Source organism: Stomoxys calcitrans, chromosome 5 (assembly GCF_963082655.1).
Source record: "Stomoxys calcitrans chromosome 5, idStoCalc2.1, whole genome shotgun sequence".
Taxonomy (NCBI): domain Eukaryota; kingdom Metazoa; phylum Arthropoda; class Insecta; order Diptera; family Muscidae; genus Stomoxys; species Stomoxys calcitrans.
Genome location: NC_081556.1, coordinates 27,223,924 through 27,236,096, shown reverse-complemented (window position 1 = coordinate 27,236,096; position 12,173 = coordinate 27,223,924). Strand labels below are relative to the sequence as shown.

At 38.3% G+C, this 12,173-nt stretch overlaps 2 protein-coding genes across 3 annotated transcripts in view; both read right to left on the bottom strand.

The window, feature by feature from the left end:
- Positions 1 to 12,173, bottom strand: part of LOC106092522 (uncharacterized) — a 363,841-nt gene that overhangs the window by 96,262 nt on the left and 255,406 nt on the right. The window lies entirely within an intron of this gene.
- LOC106092516 (lysozyme 1-like) lies at positions 3,244 to 3,873 on the bottom strand. Its single transcript, XM_013259394.2, has one exon. It carries the CDS (start codon positions 3,839 to 3,841, stop codon positions 3,416 to 3,418), a length of 426 nt encoding a protein of 141 aa, XP_013114848.2. The 5' UTR covers positions 3,842 to 3,873; the 3' UTR covers positions 3,244 to 3,415.

Below are 12,173 nucleotides of genomic sequence, written 5' to 3'. Positions count from 1 at the left end.
TCTAGTTTAGTATTTTTAAACTCACTTAACGAAGGCAAATGATTTTCGTCCTATTAGTCTGTCATGCTTTATGCTGACGACTCTTGAGAAGTTAATAGAAACATATCTCAGGGCAAAGATCGCTGGAGATCGCCTGTCTCGACAATAGCATGCATATAGTAAAAGTAAGTCCACTGAAATAGCCTTTCACAATCTGGTCGCCTACGTAGTGGGTTCTATCGTTGTCAAGGAATATACAATGTTGGCATTTCTTGACATTGAAGGTGCTTTCCATAAGACAAAACCGACGTCAATCATGAAGGAGCTGGAGTTTCTATGCATCAAAACTCCCGTGAGAATGTTTAAAAATAACTTACTTACTAAGAGAAGCATTATGGCAAACTAGATATCTGCAAGGATTTTTAAAAAAAGGGGTCACCTCACTCTAAATTTTGTAAAGTTCCGACCATAATTGTGCCCAATACAGCATAAATAGCAATATTGGCTGAAAGATATACATAAGAACTATATCTAAATCTAGACCGATTTTGATGAAATTTTACACATATACTTGACGTCAAAAAAAAACATCTCGTACACCGATAGAATATGACGGCAATTTTCCAATGCCACCCGGTATTATTTTGTCCGCCTCATTGGCAAAGATTTTTAATACCATTTGATATCAATTCAATACCATAAAAGGTGGCTATTAAGAGTTGACGGCGTCAAATTTGTAGTAGTGTTGTTGAGCTTTGTTCTTAAAATATTGACACCATTATAGAATATTTGTTAAACAAATAAATAAAATCTTTTAATACAATTTGAGTGCGTAAAACCCTGTTCAAATACTCGCAAGCGGTGAAAATGAAAATAGTACAAATTCTAAGGACATTCTACATTAAAAACATGATAGTCTCTTGTATGGAAAACGATGCTGTGTATTCATATGAAAACCACTTCTGGTAATCAATGCATATGAAATCAATTGCTGAATACAAAGGATTGAGGTTGGCCACGGTGTAACATTACTTTTTGTGATTATAAACAAAAATAATCGAAATGAAATTAGATTAAAATTATTTTCATTGCTCTTTTTTTACGTTCCTTACGAGGAGGAATAATCAATAACCGTTTGGTACTAAAACCAATAACGGTCTGGTATTAAAACCAATAACAGATTGGCATTAAAATCAATACCAGTTCGGTAAATAGGCTAGTTCCAAACGGTACTAATCATTTTATGTTTCATCCATACTATCCGGTATTGTTTTTGTACCATACGGTGTTGACTTACTATCAATACCGTATGGTACTGAAATGAGCACGTTTGATATCAACTTTTGCCTGGGTGTACAACATTTTGTAAAGTTCGAACCAACATTATGGCTATTACGGCAATGAATGGCAATACAGTATGAAAGATATATAGGGGAAATATATCTAATTCTGAAGCGATTTTTTGCAAAATCAATAGGGTTCGTCCTTGGACCGAAAAAGTGACTTGTGCAAAATTTTGTGACAAACGAACAACAAATGCGACCTATACCTTGATGCAGACAGACAGACGGATGCAGTTAAATCAAATCAGGAAATGATTCTAAGCCGATCGGTGTACTTATCAATGGGTCTTCCTCTTCTCCTTGTTAGCGTTGTAAACAAATAGACAATGTTCATACACCCTGTAGCACATTGTGGATATAGTAGGGTAATAAAATATGGATTTAATTTTGCAATTTTTAATAAAGACAAATAAGCGCGTGCTAAGTTCGGCCGGGCCGAATTCTGGGAACCCACTACCATGGATTCTGCTAAAAATTTATACAAAATAAGTTTAATTGAAGGGCAGAATTTTATTGTACATACCAAACTTCTGTCAAACACGCAAAGCTTCTACGAACCGAACAAGGATGATCGAGAGACCGGGTTACATGGGCGCGATATCATGTTATATACTGATTTGAACCATATTTGAGAGCGAGGTGATCGCCCAATCTCCATTGCCATTGGCCTCAAAATTGAATATCAAATAAGTTTGCTAATCTCAAATATCTTTCATTTAAACCCCTTATTGCAAAAGTCAGCAAATATGTCCAGTTTGGGGTATGGGCCCTAAAAACTATCAATATCGAGCTCCACTTTCTTTAAAACCCAAATTTTCATGGTGAGCAAATACGACCTATTTGGGGCGTTGTTATAGGAGTGAGACGTCCCTTAGACAGTTGATCCCGAATGTTGATATCAGATTCGTGGTCTTCTCGACTATTTCCATAGTCGGGAAACATGACCGGTTTTGGGGATGGGGCGGCCACTCAGTGACTTGTCCTTGAAAATATATATCAGAATCGGTTTCTACTCTAAAAAATCTCTTTTTTGAGCCTCATATTGCAATGGTCAGAAAATACGCCCTATTTGGGTGGATTAACGAGGCTGAGGTGGCTCCCTAGACACTTTTTTTCCCGAAAACGTATCTGATATACAATTATCGGATCAAGTGTTTGGGGACCAACCCAACCCCCAAAAATACACCTAAATCGGACATATTTACCGAACATGGCAATGAATTTGATATCCAAATGTGGGACCAAGTCTACCCCGCAAACACTTGGTCCCACATTTGTATATCAAATTCGCATTCTATTCGCAAATACCTTTCATTTGAGTCGCATATTGCCAAGTTCGGTAAATATGTCCGATTTAGGTGTGTTTTCGGGGTTGGGTTGGTCCCCAAATACTTGGTGCGAAAATTGGATATCAGGTACCCCGTCCAAATTTCGGACGGGCGGACATTGCTAGTTAGAATCAGAATTTCGAGGCGATCAAGAATATAAATATTTTATGGGGTCCTAAATCAATATTTCGAGTTGTTACAAACAAAATGACTAGATTAGTATACAGCCATCCTATGGTGGTGGGTATAAAAACCGCTTACAATGTTTAGTACATTGCCTTCCCACTGAGACATATCAACAAATACCGATATACATTTTATACTCCATACTGAAAAATGTTTCCATTGGTCTCGCCAGGATTCGATCCGAGGCATTCAGCATCATAGGCGGACACGCTACGGTGGCCTCCTCAGGCATGACGAGTTGAAAGAAAATACTACAATGCGCTTTCAATTTTCGAATTATCTTTGCGTTTCACTTGAAGAAAACAAATTAAAGTGTAGGCTTCACTATTGCAATTTATTTAAAATTTAATAAAATTTTGAAATACAAGAACAAGAATAAAAATTTAAGTTTATGCTATCACTGGTATTAAAAGAAAATTTAATGTACATTTGAAATCGGTTTATTCGACAGGTGTTTTTTATAGTCAAATAAAACTATTTTGGGGCTATTTATTAAAAAAAAAAAAAATTAAAAATGTGAAGCCAATGGGTACCAAAGTGAAACAATATATCGGCTGTACCCACACACTAATGCGTCACTTAAAAGCAATCATCAATGCTCGGCAATTTGCCACTACACTTTGGCCATACAGACCAAGCATCCCAGCCTTGTGACCTCATAACTAGGCGGGCACAGTTGACAGAGTTTTTGATGTTATCAGTCAACAAGGAGTCGCAGCTCAATCCGCAATTGTTGTGTGAGGATTTTCCATTTCTTGGTTTGCACCAGTATCTATCGTTGATTTGGAAAATGCCATAATCGTTGGAGCCATCCGAGTTGGCGGGACCAACAACATGAGTGCGGAAGCTCGATTCATGTTCGGCAATGCAAGTCCATCGAGCCAATTCGGATTTGGGCACACCCATGGCATACATTTCCCTTGCCAAAGAACAGCGATTCATGGTCCTGCCAAAGATGGGGGCAGCCAAAGCCAAGGCGGCAAGTACTACCACAAAAACTTTCATGATTCCAAATGTAATTTTTAAATATAATTTAAACAACTTTTGCTGAATGGAAAAACTGAAACTGAATGGTTTGGCGAATGTTCATGGCTTTATATATTCCGATTCTGCAGTGACACAGACGCATGTTAGATTAGATAGAATATTTAGTCTTAAAAGTTATTGAATCACCGATTTATTAAATTTTCATACCCTCCCCCATAGGATGGGGGTATACTAATTTCGTCATTCTGTTTGTAACTACTCGAAATATTCGTCTGAGACCCCATAAAATATATATATTCTTGATCGTCGCGACATTTTATGTCGATCTAGCCATGTTCGTCCGTCTGTCCGTCCGTCCGTCTGTCTGTCGAAAGCACGCTAACTTCCGAAGGAGTAAAGCTAGCCGCTTGAAATTTTGCACATAGTGTTTTAGTATCACTTCCAACAACTGCGTTAAGTATGGTTCAAATCGGTCCATAACCTGGTATAGCTGCCATATAAACCGACCTTGGGTCTTGACTTCTTGAGCCTCTAGAGAGCGCAATTCTTATCCGATTGGAATGAAATTTTGCACGACGTGGTTTGTTATGATATCCAACAACTGTGCTTAATATGATTTAATTCGGTTCATAACCTGATATAGCTGCCATATAAACCGATCTGGGATCTTGACCTCTTGAGCCTCTAGAGGTCGCAATTATTATCCGATTTGCCTGAAATTTTGTACAACGGATCCTCTCATGACCATCAACATACGTGTTTATTATGGTCTGAATCGGTCTATAGCCCGATACAGCTCCTATATATTAAATCGATCTCTCTATTTTACTTCTTCAGCCCCCAAAGGGCGCAATTCTTATTCGAATTGGCTGACATCCTACATAGGTCTCCAACATATAATTTAATTGTGTTCTAAACCGGATCATATCTGGATATCGCTCTAATAGCAGAGCAAATCTTTTCTTATATAATTGTTTGCCTAAGAAGAGATGTCGGGAAATGAACTCGACAAATGCGCTCCATGGTGGAGGGTATATAAGATTCGACCCGGCCGAACTTAGAACGCTTTTACTTGTTTTTATTTTGTTTTCGAGTGCTTCGCGTACGCACACGCATTCAGTTGAAAAATTGCTTCTAAATTTAGGTAATTTACCATTATTAAATAATCTTGAGCAAGTAATAATTTCAAATTCATAGACATGGAGCAGAATTCTTATATGCATATCTTCTTCTTATATATAAAATTCAATTTGTGTTTGTTTGTGTGTTCCCTATAGACTTAAAAACGGCTAAACCGATTGTCTTGAAATTTTCACAGATGGTGCTTAATGATCCCGTGGTGAAAACAGGATAATAAATTTTTGGATATCTGAAGGTGGGGCGGACCCTCCCCCTTGCCAGATCTCGAGGTGGGTAGTGCGATTTAAGCATAATTTTTTGATCTCTCTTAAATTAACCAAAATTTGGTATCTGAATTTCGGACGGGGTACCTATGGGGACTAAATGCTCTTTTATTGTCAAAAAAAATGTTCAAAGGATAATTTTGTTCCCTGTAAAGTAAAAGAAGGCATCGCGGAGCAGGCCCGGTACAGTTAGTTTATGTATAAAATTCAACTAGCTGGTCGAGTGCACTTCGCTACACCCTAAAATGACTTTTTGAAACATCGGGTTTACCAATAAGGACTTGACAATTTTTTTTTACAGCCTACACTACCAATGTATTATCACTTAGAGCATTTGTTTGTAACACCCAGATGGAAAAGTGGGAGACCCATTGATATGTATATCGATCAATTCAAAATCGCTTTCTGATTCGATTAAGCTATGTCCCTCTGTACAAAGTACAGGTCGCAATTTTCGTCCGTTCCTCTTAAAATTTTATGCAAACATGGTTTTCGGCCTAGAGACGAAGCCTATTGAAATTGGAAAAAATCGGTTCAGATTTAGATATAGCTCCAATATATATGTTCGTATGATTTGGACTAATATTGCAATAATGTGATCATTTGTTAACCGATTCTGCCGAAATTTGCCAGAAAGGGGGTTCTCTTGATTCTCGACATTACTGGTGAATTTCATGGAAATCGTTTCAGATTTAGATATAGCTCTCATATATATAAAGGGTGATTTTTTTAAGAGATATAGGAAAGTTTCTCAAAAAAAACATAAAATTCACAAATGCATGAAATCTTTATTTAAATCGATAGTACGGTTCATATAAGTTTATGTTGAAGATTATTTCATGCAAATGTTGACCATGACTGCGCCTCAAATGGTCCATCCGCTTAGTCTAATTTAGGCATACTCTGTCCAACATTTTGGCCGGTATCTCACGAGTAAATGCTTCAATGTTATCTTCCAATGTGTCAATTGAAGCGGGCGTGTCTTTATAGACATGACCTCTAACATAGCCCCACAAAAAAAAAAATAGTCTAAAGGCGTTAAATCGCACGATCTAGGCGGCCAATAGACCGGTCCTGAACATGAAATAAAATGTTCACCGAACTCGCCTCTCTTTCTTTTCCCATAAGAAAACGAGATAGAACTATTGATAAGTATACCGATCGATTCAGCATCACTTTTCGATTCGATCCGTTGTCCGTTTGTCTGTCTGTTTGTCCATCTGTTTGTCTATGTTAATTTGTGTACAAAGTACAGACCGCAATTTTCCACCGATCGTCTTATAATTTGGTACAGGGATCTTTTTCGATTTGGAGACGAAGCCAAGTGAAATTGGAAAAAATCCGTTCAGATTTGGATATAGCCCTCATTTATATGTTCGTCCGATTTGGGTTAACTATGCAATAATGTGGTCATTTGTTAACCGATTCTATGAAAAATAGGCAGAAAGGATTTTCTCTTGACTCTCGATATTACTTGTGAGTTTTATAGAAATCGGTTCAGGTTAAGATATAGCTCTCTTATATATAGAACTCCCGATGTTGACAACTAAAGCCAATGCAAGCGTATTTATGGACCAAACTTCCAAAAATTTAGTACAACGTTTTCCTCAACGACTACTACAATATCTAAGAAGTTTGCTCGAAATCAAACTGGAAGCCGCAGTTGTTATTCCATTTTGCTGAAATTTTGCACGTGTTCTGCTATCAGTTCCAATAACTGTGCAAAGTATGGTCCAAATCGGGATATGACCTGATATAGCTCCCATATTAACCGCTCCGCCAATTTGTCTTTTTGAGTCCTTACAAGCTATAATTTTAGGTCTGATTGGGCTTAAATTTTGCACGAAGTGCTCTCTTATTACTTCCAACAACTATGCCACGTACGGTTCAAATCGGTCTATAACCTGATATATCTCCGATATAAACCGATCTCACGGTTTGACTTCTTGAGAACCTGGAAGCCTGGTGCGATTTGCCTGAAATTTTGCACGTAGTGTTCTGCTATCACTTCCAATGACTGTGCCAAGTACTGTCCAAATCGGGATATGACCTGATATAGCTCCCATATAAATCGATCTCACGATTTGATTTCTTGAGCCTCTGGAAGCCATAATTTTTGTCCGATTTGGTTCAAATTTTGCACATAGTGTTCTGTTATGACTTCCAAACACTGCGCCAAATGAGTTTATAACCTAATATAGCTACCATATAAACCGATCTCTCGACTATCCTTGTTCGGTTCTTAGCAGCTTGAATTTTGCTGGTTTAACAGAAGTTTGGTATGTAATAATAATGCCCCTTCAATTTAATTTAGTTAGTATAAACTTTTAACAGAATCCATGGTGCTGGGTTATCCAGAACACTACTAGAACAAATTATGGCCCCTAGCGCCACCTAATGGATGACATCAATGCCATCTATATCTATCCACAATTACTTCACTTCAAAAGTTAACTGATTATGGATTTATCGAGCAATCTATCGTTTAACCAGCGCCACCTATCGCCAATTTTTATTCATACGTCTTAGTATTTATCATATCGTTCGTAAAAAAGTTCTAAAAAGTTTTATTCCTGAATGGTTAGAGCTGAGCTATTATCGAGATGAAGTGCAAAAAGGCTTTCAAGGCTTAGGTGGTCCGGTTGCATCTTGGCAAGACCCCAAATTTAGTCACCTCAGCATTTCAAAACCAGGAAGGAAAGGCAAAAGTCGGGCGTTGCCATATCTTACACTGAACCAATTTTGATGGTCCAAAACGGATGAAAATTTAGACTTCTAAGGGCTGAAGAAGTCAAATCCGGGGATCGGTTTACATGGGGGCTATATCTAAATCTGAACCAATATGGCCCATTTGCAATTCCCAACGACCTAAATCAATAAGAAGTATGTGTGAAAATATTTTAAGCGGCTGGCTTTACGTGTTCGACCGCTACAGTGATTCGACCAACGATCGGACATGGACACATTGACTCAGAATGTCGAGACGATCCAGAATATAAATACCTTATGGGATCGTAGATCAATATTTCGAGGTGTTACAAATGGAATGACCTGATTAGTCTACGCCCCATCCTTCGATGGTAGGTATAAAACCAGTAAAAGCGCACTAAGTTCGACCGGGCCACCACTATGGATTCTGTTAAAAATTTATACCAAAATAAATTTAGTTGAAGGGCATAATTTAAACTGCATATCAAACTTCTGTCAAACCAGCAAAATTTAAAGCTTCTAGGTATAGAACAAGGATGAGAGATTCGATCCGTTGTCCGTTTGTCTGTCTGTTTGTCCATCTGTTTGTCTATGTTAATTTGTGTACAAAGTACAGACCGCAATTTTCCACCGATCGTCTTATAATTTGGTACAGGGATCTTTTTCGATTTGGAGACGAAGCCAAGTGAAATTGGAAAAAATCCGTTCAGATTTGGATATAGCCCTCATTTATATGTTCGTCCGATTTGGGTTAACTATGCAATAATGTGGTCATTTGTTAACCGATTCTATGAAAAATAGGCAGAAAGGATTTTCTCTTGACTCTCGATATTACTTGTGAGTTTTATAGAAATCGGTTCAGGTTAAGATATAGCTCTCTTATATATAGAACTCCCGATGTTGACAACTAAAGCCAATGCAAGCGTATTTATGGACCAAACTTCCAAAAATTTAGTACAACGTTTTCCTCAACGACTACTACAATATCTAAGAAGTTTGCTCGAAATCAAACTGGAAGCCGCAGTTGTTATTCCATTTTGCTGAAATTTTGCACGTGTTCTGCTATCAGTTCCAATAACTGTGCAAAGTATGGTCCAAATCGGGATATGACCTGATATAGCTCCCATATTAACCGCTCCGCCAATTTGTCTTTTTGAGTCCTTACAAGCTATAATTTTAGGTCTGATTGGGCTTAAATTTTGCACGAAGTGCTCTCTTATTACTTCCAACAACTATGCCACGTACGGTTCAAATCGGTCTATAACCTGATATATCTCCGATATAAACCGATCTCACGGTTTGACTTCTTGAGAACCTGGAAGCCTGGTGCGATTTGCCTGAAATTTTGCACGTAGTGTTCTGCTATCACTTCCAATGACTGTGCCAAGTACTGTCCAAATAGGGATATGACCTGATATAGCTCCCATATAAATCGATCTCACGATTTGATTTCTTGAGCCTCTGGAAGCCATAATTTTTGTCCGATTTGGTTCAAATTTTGCACATAGTGTTCTGTTATGACTTCCAAACACTGCGCCAAATGAGTTTATAACCTAATATAGCTACCATATAAACCGATCTCTCGACTATCCTTGTTCGGTTCTTAGCAGCTTGAATTTTGCTGGTTTAACAGAAGTTTGGTATGTAATAATAATGCCCCTTCAATTTAATTTAGTTAGTATAAACTTTTAACAGAATCCATGGTGCTGGGTTATCCAGAACACTACTAGAACAAATTATGGCCCCTAGCGCCACCTAATGGATGACATCAATGCCATCTATATCTATCCACAATTACTTCACTTCAAAAGTTAACTGATTATGGATTTATCGAGCAATCTATCGTTTAACCAGCGCCACCTATCGCCAATTTTTCTTCATACGTCTTAGTATTTATCATATCGTTCGTAAAAAAGTTCTAAAAAGTTTTATTCCTGAATGGTTAGAGCTGAGCTATTATCGAGATGAAGTGCAAAAAGGCTTTCAAGGCTTAGGTGGTCCGGTTGCATCTTGGCAAGACCCCAAATTTAGTCACCTCAGCATTTCAAAACCAGGAAGGAAAGGCAAAAGTCGGGCGTTGCCATATCTTACACTGAACCAATTTTGATGGTCCAAAACGGATGAAAATTTAGACTTCTAAGGGCTGAAGAAGTCAAATCCGGGGATCGGTTTACATGGGGGCTATATCTAAATCTGAACCAATATGGCCCATTTGCAATTCCCAACGACCTAAATCAATAAGAAGTATGTGTGAAAATATTTTAAGCGGCTGGCTTTACGTGTTCGACCGCTACAGTGATTCGACCATCGATCGGACATGGACACATTGACTCAGAATGTCGAGACGATCCAGAATATAAATACCTTATGGGATCGTAGATCAATATTTCGAGGTGTTACAAATGGAATGACCTGATTAGTCTACGCCCCATCCTTCGATGGTAGGTATAAAACCAGTAAAAGCGCACTAAGTTCGACCGGGCCACCACTATGGATTCTGTTAAAAATTTATACCAAAATAAATTTAGTTGAAGGGCATAATTTAAACTGCATATCAAACTTCTGTCAAACCAGCAAAATTTAAAGCTTCTAGGTATAGAACAAGGATGAGAGAAAGATAGGTTTTATGGTAGCTATATCAGATGGTAGACTGATATGGACCGCTATTGGCACAGATGTTGAAAGTCGTACCAGAACATCGCATGCAAAATTTCAGCCAAATCGGATAAAAATTGCGGCTTGTAAGGGCTCAAGAAATCAAATCAAGTGATCGGTTTATATGGGAGCTATAACAGGTTATAGAACGATTTAGACCTTACTTGGCACAGATGTTGGAAGTCATGACAGAACACCGCATGCAAAATTTCAGCCAAATCGGAAAAAATTGCGGCTTCCAGGGGTTCAAGGGGTCAAATAAGGAGATCGGTTTATAAGGGAGCTATATCTAAATATGAACCGATATACCCCATCCCTCGATGGTAGGTATAAAAAAGAAATATTTACTATTCGTTCTTTGGTTAGCATTTGCCAAACCTTATATTAGCAGATTTTAGCACTAGCAGAATTTATACCCCATAGCGCCACCTAATGGATGAAATCAGTGCCATCTATCTCTATCCACAATTACTGCACTTCAATAGTTAACTAACTGTGGACTCATCGACCAGCGCTGCCTATGGGTTTAGCTACAAATAGATCACATCAGAATGCAACTTATCGACCAATTTTTCTTCATACGTCTTAGTATTTATCGTACCGTTCGTAATGCCCTGAAATAATAGTTTAAGACCCTAAAAGTATATATTTCTAATCGGAAACATCCGGCGAGGTCCATCAAAATTGGTGATTATTAGATAAAGCTTCCACTTTGTACTTTTAGGTTAGGTGTAGGGTATTATACATTAGGCACCGCCCGAATTTTTTGCGTTTCCTTACTGGTTTTGAAATGCCGAAGTGACCAACTTGGGGGCCCTGCCAAGATGCGTCCGCACAACCTATAGCTTTAAAATTTTGCACTTCATCTGGATAACACCTCAGCTCTAACCTTTCAAAATATCAAACAGCTATCTCAAAAATAAAGTTTTCAAAACGTAATTTCAAATCGTAATATTTATATAGCTACCTATCTAGACATAGCTCACATATAAACCTTCCTCCCGATTTGTTTTCCTGAGTCTCAACTAGACTAACGTCTTAAATGATTCAGGTACAATTCACAATATCCATGCAAAGTATGGCCCAAGACGGTCAATAACCTGATATGCACATTTTGCCCATGAACATTCCACTAAAGAACAGGGGCAAACTTCTCACATGTCAATGAGTGTAGTCCGATTCAAGTTTTAAGCTCAATGATAAGGGGCCTCCTTTTTATAGCCGAGTCCGAACGGCGTGCCACAGTACGATACCTCATTGGAGAGAAGTTTTACATGGCATAGTACCTCAGAAATGTTTCCAACATAAGGAGGGAAAACCACCGCTGAAAATTTTTTCTGATGGTCTCGCCAGGATTCGAACCCAGGCGTTCAGAATCATAGGCGGACATGCTAACCTCTGCGCTACGGTGGCCTCCATATAGATATGATATAACTACATATTTATATATAACTCACATATAAAGGAGGCCACCGTAGCGCAGAGGTTAGCATGTCCGCCTATGACGCTGAACGCATCGGTTCGAATCCTGGCGAGACCATCAGAAAAAATGTTCAGCGGTGGTTTTCCCCTCCTAATGCTAG

What these genes read in the sequence shown, in the direction of transcription:
- LOC106092516 (XM_013259394.2), bottom strand. Translation starts at nt 3,841, where the DNA reads ATGAAAGTTTTTGTGGTAGTACTTGCCGCCTTGGCTTTGGCTGCCCCC.